The sequence below is a fragment of the Scardinius erythrophthalmus genome, assembly GCF_964197995.2.
Source record: "Scardinius erythrophthalmus genome assembly, chromosome: 11".
Taxonomy (NCBI): Eukaryota; Metazoa; Chordata; class Actinopteri; order Cypriniformes; family Leuciscidae; genus Scardinius; species Scardinius erythrophthalmus.
The window spans coordinates 37,737,838-37,765,375 of record NC_138231.1 but is presented as its reverse complement, the minus strand read 5'-3'; the positions used below and the strand labels follow the sequence as shown (position 1 = coordinate 37,765,375).

The 27,538-nt window shown below is 38.4% G+C and overlaps 1 protein-coding gene across 2 annotated transcripts in view; it reads left to right on the top strand.

Annotated features, from left to right (window-relative positions):
• btbd7 (BTB (POZ) domain containing 7) overlaps positions 1–27,176 on the top strand; it is a 56,726-nt gene extending 29,550 nt beyond the window's left edge. Inside the window, exons 2-11 of one of the 2 annotated variants that reach the window (XM_081379369.1) lie at positions 1,727–1,934; positions 3,160–4,284; positions 15,162–15,370; positions 19,216–19,291; positions 20,973–21,133; positions 21,947–22,090; positions 22,344–22,533; positions 23,075–23,253; positions 23,956–24,363; positions 25,251–27,176. In XM_081379369.1, coding sequence (XP_081235495.1) covers positions 1,853–1,934; positions 3,160–4,284; positions 15,162–15,370; positions 19,216–19,291; positions 20,973–21,133; positions 21,947–22,090; positions 22,344–22,533; positions 23,075–23,253; positions 23,956–24,363; positions 25,251–25,907 — 3,231 coding nt within the window. In that variant the 5' untranslated portion in view covers positions 1,727–1,852 and the 3' untranslated portion in view covers positions 25,908–27,176. Of the gene's footprint in view, positions 1–1,726; positions 1,935–3,159; positions 4,285–15,161; positions 15,371–19,215; positions 19,292–20,972; positions 21,134–21,946; positions 22,091–22,343; positions 22,534–23,074; positions 23,254–23,955; positions 24,364–25,250 lie in introns of those variants that run through there. The other variant, XM_081379370.1, reaches the window with a different exon arrangement.
• The last annotated feature ends 362 nt before the right edge of the window (positions 27,177–27,538 follow it).

The window sequence follows — 27,538 nt, the reverse complement described above, 5'->3', positions numbered from 1 at the left end:
TATTGTTTGTATAGTATTGTATGAAGACACAAATATTTAGAATCAGGCAATGTCAAAATAAAGTGAACCTGCAGAGCTTTCTTTTCACATGTTATAAATAATCCACACTTTTGACATAAAGCTGAAACCAATGCGACGTCATTTCTTGTCAGTCAATCCAAGATGTTGTTCAGGTTGCCTGCCACAGTGGCTGGCAGATAAGCAAAAATTACCTGCCACTTTGCAAAACATAACGTATTGGCTAGGGGCAGGTTTTAACCTTGCACGTCTGCAAAATTGAAAATATTTCAAGGACAAAGAAATGATAGCCCCTTTTTGCCAACTTCTCATTGTTTTTGTTGAAAACTTTGTTGAAAGGGAAGTTTCATGCTCCCTCCCAACCATTCTTTTACAATTTGAGCCTGGCGAATCTTGACATTGTCATCCTGAAACATAGACATGATGTGTCTTCCTACATGGTTAAGAAATGAAAAGCTACATAACTCTATCAATTAGGGTTAGAAGAATTGTTGCCTAACATATAACATGCTAGAAACATGATAATCACTGCAATCACTGATCCAACCATAGACACTTTTTTTTTTTTTTTGTCCGAGCAGTGAATATCGTTATTGTGAAATAAAATTTCTCATATCGTGGAATAAGAATTTGGTCATATTGCTCACCCCTATGAAGTAGGAAGTCATTGTATTTTACCCAGACTGTGGAACGTTGCTGGAGCTGCTGTGCAAGTGACCATTTATATGACCTGGATTTCCATCAGCTGAAAGCACATTGCAATGCATTTACCCTGTAGACAGCTTCGTTCACACCCTGTCAGAGGAAAAGAGTCTTGATCGTTCTGATCTCTGGGGGTTTCACAAACAACACAGTCCAGCGTTAAGCAAGCAGATAGGGATCTGTGCACATCTGCTTGGTGTATCTGTGTAGGTAAAAGTAAAGATGATTCTTTCTGGCCTCCTTAGGCTTTCTGCTTGGCTCAGCCTGAAATGCTTCACTTTGCTTCTCTCTCAATGTCACAAATTGGGTATATAAAGCGTTTGTCTCCCCAAACTGTTATGGGCTTCCCCTTTGAGGAGCTTCCAGCAGCGCAAGTTTGAAATGTAGATAAAACATCTAAAAGAACATCTAAATCTAAACCTCTAAATCACAAAAGAAATTGTGCTGTGCCGATTGTGTGAACTTGCAGGCTTGAGAGCTGAAGGCCAAAGCAAGGTCAACAGGCCAAAGTTTGGAGATTACAGAGAACTGAAAAGAGACATGAAGTACTGTAGACATTGTTTAGCTTGAGTAAACAAGCCAGTTGTGCCTCTGTGTCAGATTGCATTAGCATGACATCAGTGGGAGGGTTTGAGTAAGTCAGAATCCTCCGGCAGTATTGTAATGGCCTTCAAGAGCAGAAGTAAACATCAAAGCTTTTCCTATGTAGTCTGTTTGATTTGGTTGTAGTGTTCATTTTGTTTCTTCTTTTCAGATTTGAACAAGAACAGTTCAGTTCAATTCCATTTTACCTTTGCGGTTTTACTTTAAAATAAAAAAATATTTTTTTAGAAATGGGTAATATTAGGCTATATTTATAAATTATTTTATTGTAATTTAATAACAGTTATTATTATTGCTATAATATAAATATTTAGATTATATTAAGTGTTCATTTTTTTAAATTTCATGACTATCTTGTTGACTTTGTGTATTAACTCTCCCCCTTCCTCTCTCTCTTGCCCAGGAATGACGGACATCGGTGCAGTGTCGCCACATTCATATAGGTCTGTTTGAGTGGAGCTACAGTGCGTCGACGCTCGAACGGAATGATCCAGCAGGGTGACTAAAAGGAGGAAGAAGGGGGGAGAGGATGGGTGTGAATGCCTCCAGCTACCCTCACTCGTGCTCCCCTCGATTCGGGGGTAACCCACAGACCCAGCAGACCTTCATAGGTAAACTCTCATATGAATGCTGTTACAGAGATATTTGTCCTTCGTAGTTTAGCAACTACTGTGATCGATGACAATATAAGAGGTCTGACAGCCCGAGCACTATTACATCTTTTTTTAGCTATCCGATTGCAAATGTCAGCGGGATACAAGATCTAAACTCTTCGAATCACATTGCAATATGATGATGTGTTTTTCAATTACAAGAAAAGGAAATCTCTCTCAAAGACAGAAGTTCCTATTTGACTTGAATATAAAATAGTTCTACATAGTTTTTGTTTAAAAAACAACAAAAAAAACCCTCAATGATCATGTTTAGAAACAGTTCAACAGCACAGAGAAAAAGAAACTCATTAAATTATTGACTTCACCAGTCTTCATATTCTCTCACTGTAACATCTTGTCTGTATTAATTTAAAGGCTTGGAAATTGTATCACAACTGTCAGCAGTTGCTTTGTGTGGTTTTATTTATTTATTTATCCCCCCCTCTTCAGTATCCCACAGAGTCTGGCTTTAACGGCATATTCTGATGTGAATATTTTCATGTTTTTGCTGTCTGTGAGATCAGCAAAGTAATGGTGCTTTCAAAATGCTAAGCCATGCATGACAGTGGGCCTACAATGAGAAATGGAACATTGGATTGAGACGTTAAGTGTCGTCAGGGAGATATTAGCCTTGCTGGGGAGGACATTAGATGACTTCATAGTTTCCTTTTTTGGCAGGTGAAAATTTAGAGATTTAGAAGGGGGGAAAAGTTAAAAGTACACATTAAGTGGTTTGGGGATGCATACTTTCCTTTTTGAAATTGGAATTGTTTATGCAGTGCTACATCAAGTAGTGATCTCTTGCATGCACTATTTAATTTGTTTAATTTTCTAAATTTCTTCAAAAAATAGCACAATTTTTTTTTTCTTTTTTTTTTTTTTTCTAATCCTAATGGATGTCTGTTATAAAGAGACAATTCTTGAAACGGAGTTCAATTTAATTTTGTAATTTGTTTTTAATCTTATTGCATTCAATTTTCTCCACCAGTCTTATGTTATTAAAAGTCAATTGTATTTCCGAATTGTTCTAAAGCACTTGCAAAAAAGCAAAGCTCTGTGGTGTTGCATTTATTTGGAATAATCTTGAATTGTAACATAGGCAGACCTCACAATGCACATTTTCCTGCTGACAAATTTGAAGACATCCAGACTCTTACACGGCGTGTTTCTTTTCTGTCACCAGGCGCCTCCTATGCACCACAGGGTTATGGCGGCGAGTCCAAGCTCTACAGCCTAGAACATGGCCCTGAAAAACCTCAGGACAAGAAGAAAAAGAGCTCCGGTTTGGCTACGCTCAAGAGGAGGTTCATTAAGCGACGCAAGTCCAGTCGTTCGGCCGACCATGCGCGACAGATGCGCGAGCTCCTCTCGGGGTGGGATGTGCGTGATGTCAACGCTCTGGTGGAGGAGTATGAGGGCACGGCAGCACTCAAAGAGCTCAGTCTACAGGCGGGTCTGGCCCGGCCCGAGGCTCGCACACTGCAGCGTGATTTGGCCACCCTTTATCAGCACAAGTACTGCACCGACGTGGACCTGATCTTCCAGGATTCCTGCTTCCCAGCACACCGTGCTGTTCTGGCCGCCCGCTGCCCGTTCTTCAAAACCCTGCTTTCGTCGTCACCGGGTTATGGGGCTGAGGTGTTGTTGGACGTTGGGACTGCGGGCATGGATGCGCCCATGTTCTCCTCGTTGCTGCATTACCTCTACACGGGTGAGCTGGGCTCGGAGGACGTGAGGTTGCAGAACGTGGATGTGCTGGTGAGACTGAGCGAGGAGTTCGGTACGCCCAACACCTTAGAAGCCGACATGCGAAACCTCTGTGAGCACATGCCGTATTTTGACTCGCTGCTGAGCTTTTCCTCGGACTCTGAGCTGGTGGAGGCCTTCGGAGCAGGTGGACCTTCTCCTAGCGGCATGGGAAGTGGAAATGCAGGGGTGAGCCACAGCTTGCCTGATGAGGAGCTAAGGGCCCATAAGGCAGTGCTCTCGGCTCGCTCACCCTTCTTCCGCAATCTTCTGCAAAGACGCATCCGCTCGGGTGAGGAGATCACTGAGCGCACTCTACAAACCCCCACCCGTATTATCCTCGACGAATCCATAATTCCCAAGAAATATGCCAGAGTGGTCTTGCACTGCATGTACACGGATGCGGTTGACCTTTCGCTGGTGCTGCGCGGGAGCCCTTCCGAAGGCAGTCTTGGTGAAGTCCAGGCACTAGTGGCTGGGAGAGGATGCATGAGCCGAGCCGAAGAGGCCATGGAGCTCTACCACATTGCCCTCTTCTTGGAGTTCAGCATGCTTGCTCAAGGTAAGTCTTAGGGCCCCTTCACACACCTACCTTGTTTGGTCAGGATTTTCAGACTTTTCAGTTTGATCCGAATCAAAATTACAGGTGTGAAACCTCCCCCGGACCACGGTCTGGACTAAACAGACAAAATTTGGTCAGACGAAAAGAGGTAGTCTCAGTTCGGATTAAACTGAACAAAGGTTTGGTTCGTTTCTAGTGTGAAAGCATTTTCTATATGGTTTGGACTTTCAGACCATTTACAGGAAGTTCTGGTGGTTCTTTGCAGGATTGCTTGCAGTCTTCTCCTCCTTTCCTGTCAACGACAATAAAATGTTCGCACAACGAGGACGTTCATTTGCCGATTTTGAACTAGCCTCGAGTATAGTTGGTGCTGCAGGTAGTAATGCCGTAATAATAACAGTATAGTGGCAAAAATATATGTCTGTTCATTCATTCTTGTCAAAGTTTTTTTTTTTTTTTTTTGCACTTCAAACAAACAAAGTCAATGTACAGTCAGAACTGCAATATATACAAATAGAAAAAAACAAGGGGGGGGCCTAAACATTATATAAAAATATCAAAGGATTCACAAACAGAAACAGTTTTAATTGCTATCTTTTTGTGGGAAAGATAGTCTTGATATATATTTGCATTTCTTTTTCAAGAACCAAACACAAATTGACAACACGCTGACGACAGACGCACATCCATTTACAAACCAATCATTGTCAAGATGCAGCCCACATAGATGATGAAAACAGGACGCAAGTATGTCATGTAAAGTTCCTCAGTGCGCTCTCATAATTGCAATGTGAAACCAAACCAAAACTTACCGAATGTATAAAATGCGTGGTGCGGACTTTCAGGTGTGAAAACACCCTTAGCCTCTCTTTTATCCATGATTTCTAGTCTTTCTCTTTTGTTTCCTCTCGTTGCTCTACAATCGCCCAGCTTTGTTTACTGCTTGATTAATTCACAAGCTGTCAAGGGACAATCTGAGGAACAGGGTGGGGTTGCTTTAGTTTATGCGCCTCATGTTGGGATTACTGTTTGTGAGAGACTCCCATATGTACCCAACAACGATGTACTGCAACCTCTGCGCTCCTCTTAATACCCTCATCCAATTCCGCTTATATTAATATTACTTAGGGAAACAGGGTTTCTAAGGAATGTAGAATGTGTCCTGTTGTTAGGAGTGTATAGCTAATAATGATCAAAGTGAGATAAATCTGCTTTAGGGCCGACTTTCTGAAGAAGCCCTATATTAAACACTATTTACCTTGTGTAATTATGGCAGGAGGTAGAAGAATAGGTCACCCACCTCGTCACTTGCATTTTAGATTTAAATTTCTAATTTCCTATTGTCAATGTTTTCTGCAGGGTTCAGCTATTGATTTATGTATAATGTCCTGAGTCTGTAGTTTCTAAAAATGACTGTTTATTAAGCCAGTTCTTATTGGTTGGGCTGTGCTCATTGGTTAGTCTCTGCGATATAGCTAAAGCATCTTGATATTTTGTATGCCTTTTGATGAGATTTGATATGGCTCTCTATTACATGTTTAAAAGGTTTATGTATAGCCACTTATTTGTTAAGTACATTCAATATGTTTTATGCTAGAGTTTAAGAGTGGAAAAGAATGGATTTTTACAGCATAATTTTTTACTAAATGAACCATAATAATATGAAGAATGCTATAGATTGTTTTCATTAATGCTCTAACACAACACTCTATGCACCAGAAACAATATACCTATAATGTTCAGAAGTTTGGGGTTAAAATTTGTTTATAATCAGTAAAGGCATTTATAATGTTACAAAACATAAAAAATTCTATTCAAATTTCTCAATCAATTCCAGAAAAAAATGATCAGTTTCCACAAAATTATTAAGCAGCACAACTGTTTTAAACCTTGATAATAAGACATTTTTCTTAAGCACTAAATCAGCATAAAATGATTTCTGAAGGATCACATGATACTTAAGACTGGAGTAATGGATGCTGCAAATTCAGTTTTGCCATTATGGGAATAAATTGGATTTGAAAATATATTAAAATAGAAAACTGTTATTTTAAATTGTAATAATATTTCACAATATTAGGGCTGTTACCAATTGTTAGTTTGTTAGAGTAATCGGTCAATTTTGACGAATATGAGTTATATATATATATATATATATATATATATATAAAAAAATCTGGTAATAAAAATAAACCTAAGCAAACAATAGAATTTAAAATTACTTAAAATACATATATAATAACAATGAGGCGATAATAATTGGTTCAAATAAGACAAGTAATCATATAGTTTTATTGAACAACACTGTTAAAATACATAACGTTTTATAACAAATGCCTGCAGAGAGTGCCAATGGCCTGGTGATTGTTGTTGTTACACTTTACAGCTCAAATCCTTGTTTAATATTGGCCAAACATTTAACTTATTTGTCCACTTAATCTTTAATATTTAGCCACTTTTTTATGAAAGAAATGCTACAGCCACTCTTATTTCTTAAACAAGAATATGTGGACATCGAAACATGCAAACTCAGAGCCAGGGTTTAAACTTTTAAACTTGCTGTTGTTGGTGTAGGTTTATAAATGATTTACCTTTCAAATCTGATCAAATGACACATATTGTGTTCCCAGTTGAACGTTATAAGCCAACTAAGCAACATATGCAGAGATGGAGTTCGAGATGCGCTCCACGCACGTAAATGATAACAGTTTGAATGGAGCCGCTCTGAGATGCAAAACATATCAAGTACTCTAATTTAATTAAGGAGTCATGACCGCCCTACACAATGTTACTGTTTTACTGTATTTTTGATCAAATAAATGTCAGCCTTGGTGAGCATAAGATACTTCTTTCAAAAACAAAATTATACTAACCCCAAACCTTTGAACATTAGTGTATGCATCAATATGACCAATATCCATATTAATTTGCATATTTATACATGAAAAATGCCACTCCAGAACGTTTTTGAACATTTGAGTGATTTGAGTTCAGTCAGTTTACCTTTTGGGCCATTTTTGATACTTGAAAGTTTGGGAATGTTAATATAAAGTTTCTGATTTAAAAGTCATGAGACGATGAGTATCACAAATCTACTTTGGTCATTACATGGTCTTTTGGAAACTTAATGATCAAATAAAAAGGCATTAAAATCATTGCAATATTCACTGTTACTTGAATTTTATTTCACCATCAAATTCTACTGACGATATAAAATTAGCCCTACTCACTGGAGGAAGAAATAACTTCCTTGAGTGGTATTTTAAGTAGTTCTCAAAGTAATTTACATCTAATTTATCTCTGCTTCCTTGCCCAAATCTGCCGGTGTATTAGTTCTCAAAAAGAGCCCCCATGTTGCACACTTACTGGCTTGTGCATCTCTTGCTTGCGTACTTTGTATCATCAGCCCCTATTGTAAAATTAGCCAGTTTATCACTATTTACAGCTGAAAGTGATGGGCTTCAGCTGTACTGTGCAAAGATATGTTTTTCAGAGAGCCAGCCATCCTTTCAATTACTAAATCTACAGCACAGGTCTGCAGTGTCCGTGTCAGCTGATCCTTGTGACCCATTGGTCAGCTGTGGTTTGTAACAGATAGCGATCCGATTCAGTCCTGTCAGCATAGCCTGATGATGAGCTCAGGAGGGCTTGTTTTCTTCCTGAACATGGTGCACCATTTGCCACATCAATTCTAGATTTCTTTTCCCAGTGACATGAAACATATGGCAATTAAATACAAATCGCTTGTGCAACCCTGACTTTGATTTGACAAACTTATCTGATTATTGTCAGAAAACTTGAACAGCTATTTTTATATGGTACAATGTTTGTGATGCATGAGATTTTCAACACACAATTTTATGATTCCACATTACTGCATTTGCATTAGTCATTGCATTTGCTTGTTTGTTTTGTAAGGACAAGTCAGTCAAAGAAAGCCCAAGATGGAGTACTCGGCACTGAACACAAGCAATCATTGAGGTCATTTCAGTGCGTGTGTGTTGATAGCCTCCGGTGGGATACAAAGGTGGCGATGACCTCTAGGAAATAGAGGCACAGCAGTCATTTTACAGCCTGTCAGCAGCTGGCCAGTGGATGGTACATGGAAAAGATAATTAATGTGCTGACCAGACAGACACACGTTGATAAAAAGCCACCCATTGGTCTGGAACCGGCTCTGCAGAGGAAAATCACTCTTGTTCACACTAACTGCAGGAAATCAGCTCCTGCAGCTGTGGATCTTGTTAACCTCTTTGTTAAACCTAAGCAATTAATTTTAAGTCGACATATGGTGGGGATGCACAGATGCTATTAACTCAGTTGTGTATGGAGAGAACTTTCCTAAATGTTTTGTCCTTTCTCACTTTGTTTGATTTAATTGCTGTGAATTGGTTTGTTTGCTTGTTTAATGGGGAAAATAGACACTTTTACAAAAAAAAATACTTTTCTTTCAGAGTAAAAAAGCATAAGAGATGTGCTCGCTTTTTTGGCCTCTGATGTGTGCGATTGACTGCCGTATGTTTCCCCAGCTTGCACATGAGTCAATCAAATAAAAGGAGCACAATCATTTTCATAACAACAAAGAACAAAGTCATGTGATTTCCCTTCTCATTGCTCCTCAAAATTGACGTCAAGAGAAAATGTGAACAGGCAGTGAAAGTAACAGTCTTGCCCAATGTACTATTGACCTAAAGTTATGTGTTTCATACACTAAATAAGCCAACTTGTATCATTATCTTTGGTATCTCTTAGGAAATACATTGTAGAAAAGAGTAAATAATGTATTTTGTTTCATGATACCATGTAGGGCTGCACAATATATTGTTTTAGCATCGATATCACGATGCGCATCCACAGTAGTCAGGATGACAGGTTGATTTGTGATCCGTACGGGCCAGCTGCTCCTCGGAACACATATTATTCGTCGATTAATTGCAAAGTTTAACCATCATAGACTGAAAGTTTATCATTTGCATGTATTTTTTCATTTTAAGTCCTGTCAGTTTAAACATCACGGAACTTGCACGTTGTTTTCTGTGCACGCACAGACCGCACGTAAACACCGAATTCAGTTCTATTTCTCTTTTTTTTTGAGCTTGAACTACACGTGCATGCAAAATTATGTCAGAATTACACACTCGACAAGTATCCTCCTAAACAGTCGGTTATGTGTTGTAAACAAGAAAACGGATGTGTATCATTATATTGGATCCACACATTCGTCTTAAAGTGACAGCAGCCTAATATACCTGCAGCCGTTTGTAACCAATGTTAATCAGACAACAAAAAAGAAAAAGACAATCACTTTTGTAGCTTAAAGATTAATTGTATTAATTATATTTAATTTATACAGTGTTGTTATGTCACAACCATGTGCAAATTAACATATTAGGCCTGCTTTTACATTAACGGTTATTCAGTAACTTGGCACTTGGCCCAGCGTAATGAATGACATTGGCTAACCTCAGAGTACTTTCACACTCTCAATCGTAACAGAGATCATTTACATATAAGTCTTAAAGTGCATTAGCAAATTAAACAGCCTGTTTAATTCTAATGGTCAGATAGAGGGTAATAATTGCTCCTGTAAAACTAAATGACGGCTCTTTGGTGCAGGAAACCTAGCTAACTAAGTGGACCTCGGGATGAAAAATTGGCATCTAATCAGTATCTTACAGGATGGATAAGATGATGCAAAGTGGTGGTACAGAACAGATATCTGACTTTAGCACACGAGACCGTTATCAAACAGTGTGATGGAAATAGGCAGACTTGAAGTTTTGGTGAGGGTTTGTGCCGTGAATGAACTGATAGACCGAGTGACAGGGCTGAACGTGACACTGCACCTGTGACGATAACATTAACTGACAGTGTGGCGTGCCATAGGTCTGTTCTGTAGTGCAAATGAAATGCTGCATCGATGGGCCTGCAGGGTGGGAGCTAGAGAGAGCTGTGCACATTTCTTCCAGTTCTCAGCACCTTTAAAAAATGCATTGCTTCTCATTTGAAAAAGAGACATCTGGGTATTAACAGAGAAATTATTCACAAACTGAAAACCTTTTGTGCATTCCAGTATGTGTTCATTTGTATTTTTCATTCTTTGGTCCGCTTGCAATTTTGTGTCACTGTTCATTAAGTTGAATGGTTTTAAAAGGATGCTTTGATATTTCATCATTATCTAACAATGAAAATTGGACTGCTGGAGCATTTCAAAATTCCATAAAGCAAGGTCTTTGTGATCGTGTTTTTTTCTTTTTTAAAGCTTTTTAGACACTCAATTTATACTTTAATTGAATAAAACCATTGAAACAATTTTTTTTTTTTTTTTTTTTTTTTTGTGTCTGGTTCCAGAGTGTAAATGGTGATGGATTGCATATTTTGATTATCTGCTAATGAGCTAAAAAACAACAAATCATCAACTATTTATTAAGATTGTTGTGCTTTCTTGATAATATCGCATACTTTATTAGATTTAAAGGTATTTAATTTCTTTGGATGCACTGATATTTCCTCATATTTTTTTGTAGTTATAGCCATCAACCAATATTCTGAAAATAAACCAATCAATCATTTTAAATGCTACAAGTGAAATTAGGTACCACAACATAAAGCATGAAATTATATTATTTTGAGATTTGCTAAAAAGTAACATTTAACAGTGTTATGAAATTTGTAGAATATTTAAAGAATAACGTTAAGTGAGGGTTAGATGATGACATAGCCTAGGTATCTAAATGTAAAAATAGACCAAATGAGCATGTACAATAATTTAGTAAACAATATCGACTATCAATAAATTAAATAAATGTCTTACATTAATATGGTGCATCCCCCAGATTTTTCTTATGGCTTATTCATTATTTAACATCTTCACATTTTGTTCTGATTTAAGGGAAGGGAATAACAACAATCTTGTGGGTAACAAACACTGTCACCTCATCGCCTCTGTTCCTAGAGAGAACAGGTCTAATATTGATATCTTTGGAGAGAGAGTACTTTTGAAATGGCAGTGCTTTGATGCTTGTGCGAGTGGTTCAGTCAGATGTCCTTTAGAGTGTGTTTCAAACTCAATACAGAAACCCTTCCTGCCCCCAAGGCACCATTCTGATTAGTATTAACACAGATTGCTGGTGGTGTTTCCATTAAGCCTATGAGAGACAGTCAGCTCTGTAATGATTCTGTCTGTTACAGCTTGTCTGAAAGGTCATGGAGAATTTTAACCTAGCACCTCTCTGGGGCTCCTTCACTCTTCGCTTCTCATTTTCATCTCTGTATCTTTCAGTAATTTCCATCTTTCACATTCAGTCATACAGAACGGGCTAATTTTCCACTATCTCTGTCCTTTTTGACATTTACCCTCCTAATCTTTACTCCTTCTCCCATTTTTCTTCCTCTCAGCATGTCACAGTTTCTCTCCCTGACTAGCTCACTCTGTCTCTCCTCCTCCTCTGTCGATTAGCCTGTCTACCCCTTATATCAAGCTCCGGGGCTCTGGCTAGGTAATTGGGGTACTGCACTTGTTCAAGGCTAATAGATACCCTAATGATTAGTCCTTCACTGTGCCTGCTCCTTTCCTGTGTTGCGGTGGTCCTCCAATATCAGGTGTACTCAACTGTAAAATGAGCTCAAGACTACCATTAGGTATTTCACATCACATGGCCTTGTTGTTAGCTTTGAGTCCTTGACAAAATGTGTTTCATCCGAGGAAAACTATTTTAAATGTGTTATAAAACATATTCAATATGTTTATTACTACACCACTTGCTTGTGGTTTAGTTTTCTGTTGCATCTTTTTATTTGTGTAGTGCAGATCCCATTAATCCATTTAAATTTTAGCAGTTTAGTGTAAATGCAGATTTTGTGCTGTTAATTTGAACAGATGTTTTCATTCCCAATGTTAAGAATCTGCTCTTAAGCAAACATTGAGAGGCTGTTTGAAAAAAATGACACTGTTTATCTGCATTTCCATGTTTATAGATATGGTAAGGAGATACAGAGTCCACAAAATAACATTTGAAGTAGTGATGAAATCTGCTGCGTTTGCTCTGGACTCATTACCATCAAATCTTCTGCACTTGGCTGCACTTGGCTTTGCTTTTGAGTGGAAAACACTGTATGTTGTTTGTGCTAAGTCTTCCCTGCCATGTATTGCTATTGTTTTGCAGACTTTTGTTTCTGGTCTCAATTTAGGACACTCATCTCATGTTTGAATAATTATTAACACCTTGGTGTAAGTTCTGCAATCATTCTTGTGGTTTGAATTTGACTCAGACCTAATCATTAACTTTCATTAACTCGCATTGATTTGTTGCTCTGTGTTCATGTCCAACGTGAACAATCTACACATTGATCACAAAGTCAATAAAGAATGATGAGATTTTTGGATGCTGGGTGACATCCCCCCTAGAGGCTAATATGATACTGTTTTCGGCAAATGACAAGTTTATGGCTCTGTGAGCAGAGATTATAATTAACTGGGACGGGTTTATGAGGGAATACTCTGCACTGCTTTGCTGCTGCATGCTAAATGGTTTCTTGCCATGCAGTGGAACAGATGCAGTGCTACTCTTAATCTTTCGTGTGCTCCAGGCTGGAGACGTGCGAGCCGCCATCCTCAGGCTATGTGGTGCCCATCACAAAAGAGAAGACATTGTCATTAGGTTTCAGACACCTAAACAATACACCTTAGCACTTTGCAGGCTGAATCAATCAGTTAATCCTCCTTTTTTTTAGGCATAGTATATTTGTCAAACCAACACTATCTCTGTTTGTTCGTTTACAAATTTTTGGCATAGAAATTTTAAGACATCAAGTGTTTTGTTTAAATTTAGTTGAATTTAAAGTAAATGTTTGCATGTTTAACGGTGGCATACGGAAAAAGTATTATTTTCCGAGCTTGGCCAAGAAACCTTTGGATTCCCAAGTGATCCCATTTTGGTCTGTTATTGTAGCAACATGTACCTGCCCCTTAACAGGGCATTGATCAAAACAAAACTGTGATTGGTCACTTCACATCTCTATCAGATGGCCTCTTGAATTAGTGGCCGTTCATTGGCCAATTGCAGTGGCTATAGAGCCGACACCTTATGTTGTTAGGCAAAGTTCTGGCTATGCAAGATGAAATGTGGGGGTACAAAAGACATTTCAAAATGTTTAAAAAAGAAATAAAAAAACACTCTCATATAAAACTATGGTGACTGATCAAATATTTGGAGACATAAGGTACAAGTTGTTGTTTTCAACAGGTCAGGTGTTATGGCATAAGACTACAAATGCTTGTTGTCTTTTATTTGTCTTCCTAAACATCATATGAGTGTTTGCATGGAGAGTCTTGGAAAAACTGCTTATTTACTTACAAAATATGTAGTTCGAAAATGTAATTGTCTCCAGAGCTTTGAGAGAGGCGTCTGCTCTGACGCAGGCTGCCATCCAGTTGAATATTTAATGGTACTGATCAGCACAGTGTGCCTGAACACTTAAAGGAGTAGTTCACCCAATAATGAAAATGTTGTCATTTACTCACCTCATTTCATCCCCATGTTATTATTAGGCAGAGCATTATTAGCATTTATTATCTGAGCTGCTCTTTTCCATACCATTTAAAGATGTATAATGATTTATACTGCCAAGCTCCAAATACGATGTGTGTGGAAATTAGTGAAATGTAAGTTATTTACTAATAAGCTTATCTTAAAGCTCTTTAAAAAAATCATTGACACTTATTAATTTAGAAAATTTCACCTATACACTGGCATTCAAAAGTTTGGGTCGGAGTTTTTGCTCACCAAGCCTATATTTATTTGATAAAAAATACAGTAAAAACTAATATTGTGAAATACTATTACAATTTAAATGAACTTTTTCCCATTTAAATATATTCTAATTTTAATTTATTTCTGTCAAAGCTGAATTTTCAGCTGTCATTACTCCAGTCTTCAGTGTCACATGATCCTTCAGAAATCATTCCAATATGTCAATTTGGTGCTCAAGAGACTTTTCTTATCAATATTGAAAATAGTTTGCTGTTTAATATTTTTGTGGAAACCAGGATGCAGTTTTTTCCCCAGGAGTCTTTGATAAATTGAAAGTTCAAAAGACCAGCATTTATTTGAAATAGTCTTTACTGTTACTTTTGATTAATGTGTTGCGTCAGATACAATACAACACATCTTTACAATTTTGTACGCAAACTATTGTTGGAACTGAATTTATCATAATTCCTGTTTGAAAGGGAAAACCAAGCTTGCTCTCTAGAGATGCTTGGCTTGGATTGCATTGGAGTTGAAATTCTCCACTGCTCTAGGGGTCTTTGTATCAAGCACAGGAAAAAAAAGAAAAGAAAAAAAAACGGTGGCATTTACTGATTAAACTGAACTGAATGCCTCTCCTTTGACATTCGGTCTTTGACTGGAAAAGGAGACCGAATGAATTGAAATGAAGAGACAAAACAGATCAAATCAGTAATTCAAGGCACAGTTTGAAGCAGCATAAAGGAGTGTTTTAGTTGTGAATAATTGGGTAAATTATTCATCGGTTCCCTCTGTGACATTTAAATGCATACATTTTCATTAATATTTTAAACATATCTGCATATATTGTGATAGAATATATTCTTGGTGTATTTATGGACTCAGTTTTACCTTTTTAAGTGTTATATTACAGTCGCAGTGATGAGAATTATTTCAACAATGGATAAAATGGATAGAGGGCAGATACAGGTAGTGCCCTATTCTGAGAGCATCTCGATTACACATTTTTAATTTTTATTTTTTTAAATCTTGATTAACTACGTTTGGACACAGATTTGTATGTTTAAGAGCAGCTGAAGCTCTGTTTATACCTAAATAAAATGCTATGTCTTTGTTTATTCGTCTTAGGCTGTGAAGACATTGTGGCAGACAGCATCTCGCTAGACTCTGTGGTGGCCATCCTGAAGTGGAGCTCACAGCCCTATGGCTCCAAATGGGTTCATCGGCAGGCCATGCACTTCCTGTGTGAGGAGTTCAGCCAGGTCATGACCTCCGATGTCCTCTACGAGCTAAGCAAGGAGCACCTGCTGGCGGCCATTCAGTCTGATTATCTGCAGGTGATGACAGTACACCAATTCACCACGAGTTCTTTTCAGATTTCCCAGTGCAAGATTGTCCAGTTCATGATTTCCCAATTTAGGGGAGCTGATTGTGTTTCAAATAATCAATCTTTATAAGTGGAAAAAAAAAATTTGTTAACTGAAATATGAAGAATAAGGGGTTGTTCACACAGGACATATTATTGGATCCTCAGACTTGCTCTTGACAAAATATATTCATGTTTGCAAAAAAACCTGGTGCTTTTTTTAATGGGATATGGGTTGTTAAAAAAAGGTTCCCTGGGAAAAAGGTTGGTAAATGTCGGTCCGATTGAATTAAAAAAAATAGCTTAATCTTACAAAGAACTTCACTACAAGGTCTCTTACATGTGATTTTTGTGCTTTTACGACAAGGTCAAACTTATTTTCTCTCTGGAAACATACAGGGGGTAATTCAGGGTAACTGCACTGCGTCATATTGCACTATTGGGAAAATTGTGTTTATTTCAGTCCACAAATCAATGCAGTGCTTAAGGCCTATCTATTTCAGACAGCAGAGTGTTAGTATCAGTCTGTTTATCGATCTCTGTTGATCAGGGCTACCTTCTCCTGAAGGTCACCTGCTTTTGTTTTTGGACAAATTAGTTAACTGTATCAGATGACCCCCTTGCGTCTCCTCAGTGAGCTTATATAGAGAGCTGTAACCCCATCTGGGATTTGGCCTGGCACACAGAAGTCTGTTAGCGCCTTCACACTCATGTGTGCTAGCTCTTCAACGTTTACAAGTCTTTGCTTACTCTACCCCGGGTCAAGCCTGTTGAAATGATCTAATCCCTCTAGTGACTGAGAATTTGTAAACAAACATGAACAGAGACTATAGTGTTGGTTTGATTAGATATACTATCCCTCAAAAAATGGGGATTAACTGATTGATTTATTGCCATGATCATGGAAGATCACCTGTAAATATCAGTGAATTTTAAGTTGTTTTAAGTTTTTTTTTTTGTTTTTTTTTTTGTTTTTTTTACAGGTCTGGAAATGAGATTGAAGTTAATAAAATCTTAAGTCATTGTAATGTCTAATGAATGTACAATGTTTGTAGTTATGCTCAATTTTATTTCATTAGCTAGAAATTGCTATTGTCTAGAGCTTTAGTAGAGTAAAACTTTAATGATATTTTCAGTTAGTTAACAAATCGGTCTGAATGATTCATTTGTGAATCAATCTAAATCAAAATGATTTTTGAAAAGTTATGTGGTCTTGGCCAAGATATATAAGAGTTGTTGGTACACAGAGATCAAGGGCTAAATGGATAGTTCACCCAAAAATGAAAATTTGCTGTTAATTTCCTCACCCTCTGGCCATTCAAGATGTAGGTGTCATTTCTTTCTTCAGTAGAACAGTAGATTTTAAAGTCCAACTGAAATCAAAATTGACCCTATTTACTTTGTTAGCGCATATTACTAGTCTTGTGGTGAAAAAATAATCCGTGCAAGTTAATACACAGAAAAAAATTGTTTGCAGTCGTAATCTTTAATCAAAGTCTGAAAAGTTACTTCCGGTCTGGAATGGCTGATGATGTAAGTTTGACGGCTTGGGTTGGGAAACGCTTAACCACTCCCCTCAAACCGTTAGTCTGTTATGAGTGAGAGATGGAGAGGAGGAGCGCTAGAGTAAAACCCTGCCCTCTGTTCAATATTCCTTTTCACTGGGAAATACGTCACAACACTGGAGAAAAGTTGTTTGCAACTTCCGGTTCACGCGGACTTTAACTGAAACCGTGGTCTTTGGTGATTCATATAATGCAAGTCAATGGATACCGTCACTTTGAAAGTCAAAAAACCATAAACAGGCAAAACAAAATGAATACCTGTGTCTCCTGGCCATATATTGAGGTTGAAAATCGATTGGTCTGTGCAAGAAACTGAACACTATTTACAACATTATTACCTGTAATACACAGCCTCGGCAAAAGGTCATGAGCGTGTTCATGGCAGTCTGAACTCTGAACCACAAGCTTCCTATCGCATAATGACATTTGCGCGGGAGCAAACTCAGACGTGAGCTGAAGCTGTTTGTTTACAACAGAGAGGGAAGATGCGTGTGTTGTATTGTTCATCAAAGTGGTACTTATTTGCTTATCCTGGAAGCCGCAACCTATATAAAAAATTAAGATTTCATTCGCTTGCATGATCTCAATCGGGAAGATTGACTTTTCACTGATTCCCAGTGTCTGAGCTGCTGCGCATACGTCATTATGCGACAGGAAGCTCATGCTCCAGACTGCCATGAATGCGCTCCGGACTGTTTGCTGAGGCTGTGGATTATAGGTAATAATGTTGTAAATAATGTTGAGCTTCTTGCACAAGACCAATCGTTTCACTTCATAAGACCGCAATATATTGCCAGGAGCCACAGGTATTCATTTTGTTTTGTATATGTTTTTTTGATTCTCAAAGTTACTGTAGCCATTGAGTTGCATTACATGAATCACCAAGGACCACGGTTTCAGGTAAAAATCTTCTTTACTGTTCTACTGAAGAAAAAATTACACCCACATCTTGGATGGCCTGAGGGTGAGGAAATTAACAGCAAATTTTCATTTTTGGGTGAATCTTTCTTTTAAGTGAATCCACCCCGGGTCATGTCCTAATCCCGTTCCCCCTTTCTCTCCCTCGCCCCCAGATTTCCTGTCTGCATTCTCTTGTACCATAAAAAAGGAAAAAAGCCCAAAAAATTAAATCTAGGAAAAAGTGTAAGAAAAGGTAAAAATTTAGTTTGTAAAAAAATGTAATTTAGTTTGAGGGATAACCGATGTCCATTAAACCTGTATCGGCTTCTGTCGATGAATGAAATGAGATTTTGGCTGTGCAATATTCCTAGTAAGAGATAAGATAGCAAAATCATTTTGCTCAGGTTTCACTGGCACCTGCAGGACTTGCTGCTATGAAATTCATTGGTTTTATATATCCTGTTTTTAGAGATTGTTCTGTTGTATTAAATGTGCCATCTTTAAAGGGCGTATTGCAGTTTAGAGTACCCAGTGAGTCAATATATAAGAAAATAATGTAGGAACTAGATTCTCTTTAAATATATGCTTATAAAATGCAGATGTAAACTTAAAAACAGATGTACACTAAGTGATCTTTGACAAATCCGTGACCTTCATGTTTCCTCCGGCGGCCGAAGCACATGCTGATGACGGACCGGGCGGACCCGATGAAGGTGCTGTGACAGTGTGCACCAGTCCGGAGTCTCACTTGGTTCTTGCTTCGGCATCCCACGTTGAGCTCCATCATATCGCCGGGATTATACTCATCCGGTCTAAAGTGAATGCTACACACTACCGCGTTTTCCAAAGCAGATGCAGAAGTGAAGTCCCGTCTCTTCACCTGCACAAAACGCACCCAGGCACGGAAGATAGCACCGTCCTTTTTCCTGTGGACTCGATGTCCTGACAGGCTATAATTCACAATAATTTACCATGACGATGGAAAATTTAAATACAATAACTACCAAAACTCACTGAATGAGGACCGCTCCTACTGAATACCAACCTACTCTGCACTGAGCAAACGCAGAGCTCAGCAAACAACTCTCTCTCATGACCTAATATGCTTTTTTAATATGCGTAAAAACACTTTTTCAAAGCGTTCAAGGAAACTGTCAAATTTGTGCCCTTATGTCTTGCAAAACCATTTTAAATCCTGCATTAATTTTTTCATACAAGGTTATATATTAATTTTGAAAAAAATAAAACCTGCAATATGCCCTTTAAGCTTGCATACACCAGTTTCCTTCAGCCTTGCAGCGCTGGCTAAATTCAGTAACAAACTTATACTGTTCTTCTCCCCTCTTCACAGGCCAGTGAACAGGACATCCTCAAGTATGTTGTGAAGTGGGGCGAACACCAGCTCATCAAGAGGATGGCCGATAGAGGTATCATCACACACAGACATTTGTCACTAGATACACATTAAAAGGAATAGTCTGTCATCTTTTTACTCACCTTCATTTCAAACCTTATATGTTTTGTTTTTTGTATAACGCAAAAGTATTTATATACTGTCGTTCAAAATTTTGGGGTCAGTAAGAATTTTTAAAATGCCTTTGAAAGTTTCTTCTTATGCTCATCAAGTGCAATATTGTTTATTTTAATATATTTTAAAATGTAATTTATTCCTGTGATGGCAAAGCTGAATTTTCAGCATCATTATCTATGAGCAAATTTTAGACTTGTCTAACACCATAGACCGGTCTAAAATAGCTTTGTGAAACCGGCAGTCTTCAGTGTCAGATGATCCTTCAGAAATCATTCTAATATGCTGAATTGGTCCTCAAGAAACATTCTAATATCAGTGTTTGAAACTTAAAATTAATATGTTTGTAGAAACCATGATACATTTAGTCAGATCCTTTGAATAGAAAGTTCAAAAGGACATCATTTATTTGGGAGAAAAAAATTACTGACATTTATAATGTTACAGAACATTTCTAATCTTTTGTGAAATTGTAAATGTCTTTACTGTCACTTTTGATCAATTGCACATTTGATCTTCCTGAATAGAAATATTAATTTCTTTAAAAAAAAGAAAAAAACCTTCCTATCCCCAAACTTTTGAATGCTACTGTATATTTCATTACAATAATTATTACATTGCTCATTGCATGTGTTCATAGTAACCATTTCTGTTATACTGAAAAGACAAAAATATCATGAATGTGGTCAGTATGACTTGAAGTGTTGTGTACAAGTTATTGATTACTTTTATGGTGATATCCGGAGCCTGACAGCCTACAGTTGTTGTATGAAACAAAAAAAGCAGCTTGGACATTCTGCTAAACTACTTATGTGTTCCTTGGATGAAAGCAAGTCCATACAGGTTTGGAATGAAAGTAATGTTCAGGCAAAATTTTTAATCCTGACTTTTCCTTTAATCCCTATCTACTCCATACACACACGCACACTTTTCTCTGGCCCAAACTTTTTTCTGTGCTGCTGAGTTTGTCCCTGTTTTCACCTCTTGCCATAGATGGTGGTCTAAACTTTGCCAGTCTAATGATTTATTCCCCAATCCTCCTAATGTCTAGTAATGACTCTGACTGGCTCAGCACTGAGAAATCAGGCCAAGTGCTCTGCAGTACAGAAGCGTAGCATATGGCTGGCAGCTCCAGACCTGGGTCTGCATTTGCTCTGTGTACCCAACAGAATCAAATATACCAGACTAACACTGTCTTAAATGTTTATAGCTGGTGCCAAACCATCAACACTATCTTTGATTGCTTTTCCCTCAGAACACATTCTAAAGGGAAACAGCAATGCAACAATATACCTTCATTTTGTCATTAACAGTCTTTATACATGATCCTAATTTGGTGTAGATAGTAATTCAGGGTCCATTGCAGTGCAGCATCCCTTGAACAGAGGAGCTTTAATTCCTCGCTCAAGGGCACAGCAGCAGCCAGTGGAGCTGCATAGTGATACCGCTAATCCTCTGGAAGTGCACACTCTCCCACCCATCACTGTCTAATCTATATTGTGGGCTAGAAAAGTTGGGCCACCTTTTCCTCCAACTTAAATATTTGTGTGTGACTGTGTATGTTTCTGTGTGTTCCCCAGAGCCTAACCTGTTAAGTGGTACTGCACATAGTGTGAATAAACGTGGTGTGAAAAGAAGGGATCTGGACCTGGAAGAGCTTAAAGAGATTCTCTCTCCGCTGCTGCCTTTCGTCCGAACTGAGCACATATTACCCACCAACAGTGAGGTCCTCTCTGACACTGTAAGTGTGTTTGTGTCATTGGTTTGTACAGCTTAAACAGGCACATTAAGGGGCTGTCACACTAGATTTAAACACAAAATTCCATCCATCCAATATAAATACTGTTGTAATTGTTATAATGAAATTACTCTGTAGTGATAGATGCCCCTTTTTTACATTTTGAGCCCCTGTCCCTGAGAAACTGAACTTTCTATTCATCAAAGAATCCTGATAAAAAATATTAAGCAGCACAACTGTTTTCAACATTGATAAGGAATGTTTCTTGAGCATCAAATCATCATATCAGAATGATTTCCGAAGGATCATGTGACACTGAAGACTGGAGTAATGACTGCTGAAAATTCAGCTTTGCTGTCACAGGAATAAACATTTGACACATATTAAAATAAAAATGGTTATTTTAAATTGTAACAATATAACTGTTTTACTGTATGCTTGATAAAATAAACACAGCCTTGGTATAAGAGTATAAGAGACTTCTTTCAAAACCATAAAACAAATTACACACCCCAAACTTTTGAATGATAGTTTGTCCTTTTAAAACGTGCGTTATATAAAACAGGATGATGGGGAAACCACCCATTATCTTCCATAAGAAATTTGTCATAACACTACAAGCCAAATGAAAAACATGTTACTATTGTTTTTATGTACAGCACACTCTGAATAAAAATGTCAATATTGATGGATGTATGAATGAGTATATATCCTGATTCTCAGTACTATTCTGTAATAAAGAAAACATATACACCAATGCTCTTCTTGACTGCTCTCGTCATGTATCGGTAAAGACATTTTCTCTGCCTTTAACAGATGAAGAGGGGTCTGATCAGCACCCCTCCCTCTGACATGCTGCCCACAGCAGAGGGAGGCAAAGCCAACGCCTGGCTCCGGCAGAAGAGTGCTGGCATTTATGTCCGCCCACGGCTCTTCTCTCCTTATGTGGAGGAGGCCAAGGTAGGATATACTTTCTCACCTCGCATACAGCAGAATATTTAACCGCTACATTAAAATGAACAGATGAAGACATGGGGAAAGTTATTGAAAAAAGAGGAAAGAAATTATATTAAAAAATATATATTAAAGTCTTATAGACTGTACTTAAAATCAAATCATTTTGAAAAGGCACTTGGTTTATAGAATAACCTTAGTTAGTTACCCATTTCATCATATGACTTGCATCAAACTTTGTGTGTGTGTGTTCCTCCAGGCGGTTCTGGAGGAGATGATGGTTGAGCAGACCGATCTGGTTAGGCTGCGCATGGTTCGTATGTCCAATGTACCCGACACACTCTACATGGTGAACAATGCCGTCCCTCAGTGCTGTCACATGATCAACCACCAGCAAATGGCTGGCAGCCAGACAGCTCCGCCGTCTGTGGTTGCTAATGAGATACCAGGTGGGTTAAGCTCTCATTCATGCCTTGTAATGATGCATTGTTTTAGCCAATCTACAATTTCAGTCCCATCATTATGTCTACTATATATCTGTAATGCTCGTTTATACTTGATCAAATTAATCACTCACAAACACCACAAACAAGTCATTTTAGAGAGATATTTCACAGAGGCCAACTATATTGTCCTAATCTAGATGTAGTTGTGACTCCCATAAATCAAACCATGAGACATTGATTTCTCAAGTTAATTTTGCAGTTTGTTTTCAAGAAGCAATTCAGTGTTTATATATATATATGTATAATGTGAGTGGGAACATTGGCCTTGTATGTTGGCAAGCTTTGTGATGCTGTGGGTGTTATATAAAACAAAATTCAACACCAATTTAAAAAAAAAACTTTTTGTTGTCAATATACCCATCTTTTATAAATCTCTATTTATGACCTGGTATGCAATATTATTATTGATGCACTTATTCATCTGTATTTACAGATTTATTCTAACTGAAGTCATGTGTTTTCCTTTTCTCACCCGGTCTTTCAGTGCCCAGGTTGGCAGTAGTGAAGGAAATGATCCGTAGGCTGCAGGAGCTGCGTCACACAGACCAGGTGCAGCGAGCGTATGCTCTGAACTGTGGTGAGGGCGCCACAGTCAGTTACGAGCTGCAGATCCGTGTGCTCCGAGAGTTTGGCCTACCTGACGGGGCTGCAGAACTCCTACAGGTAACCCAGCACATCCTGTTTGAGTGGAGGCACTGACAAGTTGCTATGGCTACTGTGAATCTCACTCTGACTTTCATGTCAGTTAGTTTTACCCCAGCCTCTGATGAATACAATTTTGTTATCTAGGAATTGTGGGCACTCATACTGATTTTGTAAAAAAAAAAAAAAAAAAAAAAGGATTTTAAAAAAGAGATTCACAGATGTGAACGTCTATATAAATGTCACAATACTAAAATATTGTTAAAATTTTTATATATTTTAAAATGTAATTTATTGCTTTGATGGCAAAGCTGAATTTTCAGCAACCATTACTCCAGTCTTCAGTGTCACATAATCCTTCAGAAATCATTCTAAATTAATTCAAATTGCATCTTTCCTTAATAGAAGTATTCATTTCTTAAAGAGGACTGCATTCACGTACTTGCGTCGAGTATTTTTCAGGCCTTCGTGTGTTCTGCATCACTCCATGTTGCTTTGACAAGCATGTTTCTCCAGTTACTGTGCTCTTGGTTTAGAAGTGCTCTGAGCACTTGAACTACTGTGATGTATTGTTATTCTCACCATTAAGTGACCAGTGAACCTATGTTGGAACACTTGGAAGGAGTCAAAACTTCTTCAGCATACCAGACAGCCTATTAACTCTCGTTTTTGAAGCATGTCTAGCACAAACATGCCCTTACATTGATGTGTGCTGTGTTTTAGAATCCGCACAAATTCTTTCCTGAGGAGCGTTTTGGAGACGAGAGTCCCGTCCTGGCCTTGCGCCAGTCAGGTCGCTGCCGGGTCAACAGTACACCAGCTGTGGAGAGTATGTTCACTGACCTGGAGGCTCTGGTGGGCTTCCACCCCCCTCTGCCCCCACCTCCTCCACCCTACCATCCTCCGACCACCCCGGGCCATGGTCAGCAGCAGTTTAAAGCAGGCTGGAGACCACGGGTCCCCAGCCAACCTCCCTCCAGATCTTTCTCCTACCCCTGCAATCATGCACTCCTTCATAGGCAGAGCTCTACAAAAATGGGCAGCCCAGTCTACCCACCAGGAGCCAAGCCCCTGCCCCCAGACTGCACTAACGCACAGGGGGGAAGGAATCTTCATCCTGACAAGCAAATGGTGATTAATACCAATATATTATTCTTTGTTGTTGTTATTATTTTTATTATTATTATTATTATTATTATTATTATTATTATTATTATTATTATTATTATTATTATTTTACACATTCATTTTTGCAATTTTTTAAATATATTTTAAATTACATTTAACAGAGTTATTAAATTATTAGTGTTTTTAAATAATCTAAATGTAAAAAATGGGAAAATTAGCATCTATACATACAACATTGACATACAGATTAAATAAAATAAAATGTTCTATTATTATTATTATTATTAAATAATACGGGTGTAATATATCGTGTCACAATATATCGCAATACAAAAATGTAACATGTATCGTAGATAGTGATAATATTATGTATTGTGTATAAAATGAAAATTACTGTGCATGAAAAAATTCTATTTTACAGAGTTTTAGTGTCAGTACTACATTAAACTACTATATATAATGTTGAATATAATGTATACTAATGCAGTGGGGGGATTTTTGTGTCCTGATAATGTCAAATGTCTTATGTTATCAGTCAAAAGTTGTCTACATTATTTAAAATATATTTAGTCAGTGAAAGAGTGCAAGCATATTCGTCAAAAAAAAAATTGTTTTCAGCTTCAGAATCATGAATATTTTTATTCTGGTGTCACTATTGTCCCTGTGCATTGGGTTACCAGCACCAAGTCCAAGCCTATTCATTTTACACCCACATTGTAACACCAAATGTAGCATTTTAATCAATAGTTTTTTGTTTCGAATTGTGTCATGAGGGTATCGTTACACCCCTATTAAATAATAATAATAATAATAATGGATGATAGCCAATATGATACTGCTATATCATGCTTCCCTAGAGATAAGAGTTGTATTTTAACTTGTTCTTGCAGAACATGGAGCCTGTCATCAACGAGTTCATGCCAGACATTGCCATGGGTGTTTCGGCAATGAGCCTAAAGGAACGACGACTTCCAGAGGTCTCTATGGAGGTGGAGAGTCACGAAGCCCACCCTCACATTTCTACTGCTCCTCCCATGTCCCACAGCTACTCCAGCCGTCACCCGCACTCCTCCCGCAAGAGGCATGCAGCCGAACCCAAGCCCGAGGGCCCGCAGCCTGACTTCCCAGATCTCTATGAGTTTCCGGGCCGCCACGTGCCTCCCTACTGTGGACCAGACCTCTACATCCACAGCCGTCAGGCAGGCGGAGGGGCGCCGCCTCCGTCCTACTCAGAGGCTTCAGAATCCCTCCGCCTGGATGTGCTGGAACAGCCTCCACAGAGACTAGACTTGGCAATTGTCTCGCAAGGTGGCGTTGTGCAAGCCGTGCAGAGGTCACGGCCCGTAAATGAGACGGACCTCACCTGTGGCCTCGGCCCCTCCACAGAACAGTATGAGGAATGGCCCACAGGCCGCCGGCCTGCTCCAGAGGGAATTGGGCTGGGCTTAGGGGCGAATGTAGGGACTGGGGACGAGGGAGGGTTGGGGGCCCGAGACCGCAGGTCACCCAACAAACCCGACTACCCCTACAGGAAGTCTGCTCTCTGACCCCTGATTAAAAAAGAGACTGAGGACTAATTTAAATGCTACTTGTAAGCAAACAGGTGAGGCACCAGCAGTCCTGCACTTTGTATTCTTTCGAGGGACAACAGTATCTTGAAGTGATGAACGCCCATAAGCTACGTGAGTGGCTGCTTTTCTGATGGGAGATGCTAAAGGGAGATGTCACTTAAACCGCTCCAGATAGGTTTGAAACCTAGTATAGAGTGAGGAGAGCTTGGTTTGGTTGTGTGCACCCTGAAAAGAGGTCAAAATTGGTTTAGTCTGATTCATTATGGTTCTCCTATTTTCCTCACATGCTGCATATTAATGTACAGATATCACAGTATATTTTATTTACTTTCATTTCCTTGAACATACTAGGATGACTGGAGAAAATATATATTTATCTAGATGCACAGATTTTGTTCCTTAGGAGTAAATTTAAAAAATATGAAGGCAATAAGTTGCAAACTCATTACTTTGTCTAGTCCTTGAAAAACGGCTCCTCCTCCTTTTGAGGACAGAGTGGCAGTAATAGCTTGTGTAATCCGCTGCATTTGCCGGCTTTTACATTAGCCTGTGCAATTTAAGAGCCGAGATGGAACATAAAAGGGAAAACAAATGAAATCCCCTGTCCCCTATGAGGCAACTTATCAGGCATAACAATGGCACAGATGCACCATTTAATGTGAATGGAGCTTTGTTTTACCGTGTTTCACAACTCAGATCTGCAGATTCATTCTAGTGTATTTAACTTTAAAAGTCTAAAAAATCTGTCCTCTCAAACAAAAATTTGGCACCATCTTTTGCATTCAGATTCTCTTTCCAAGGCTGTAGTTACTGGCATTCCTGAGAGATGGCAAAAGCGGGTTGATCATTATCAGCCTCGTCCTCCAGAAATGTACAGGAATCTCAATCAAACCAACCTCACGCCACATCCTCAGTCCTCTAGTTTGGTGGGACAGCAGACGTTCATTAGCTTTTCTAGTTCTGTCAGCAGACGACCAATAATTATGATGTCATGAACAGGCTTTGCAAAAAAAAAGAGAAATCTTAGAAAGCGTCATGTACACAAAGATTTAGAGCATTTACTTTTGATTTGTTACACATCACTTTAAGAAACAATATCTCACACACTGCTGCACACCCTATCTATAAAAGTGACTTATTTTAAGCTTTTTTTTAACATCTGATATACCTGTATTCTGTATTCTATAATAACTGTGCAATAGGCAGCTTTTATTTTAAATACTCATTTTGCTCTCTTCTCCCTACAATAAAAATATTTCTCGATTATCATACTGGCACAAATATGCAGGCTAGTTCGCCCAAAAATGTAATTTGTCACCATTCATGTTGTTCCAAACCTTTATGACTTAGTTTTTTGACCTGGAACACAAAGACATTTTGGCCATGCAATAAAACCCAAGCAGAAGCAAGACTTTCACTGTATGGACAAAAAAACAAACAAACACAAAAAAGCCTTGAGCCTTTCTTCAAAATATATTTTGTGTTCTGCAGAAAGCCAGAAACTCGTACAGGTTTGGAACAACATGAGGATGAGTAAATGATGACACGATTAGCATTTTTGGGTGAACTATCCCTTCAAGATAATTAACAATAGTCTTTCCCTGCAA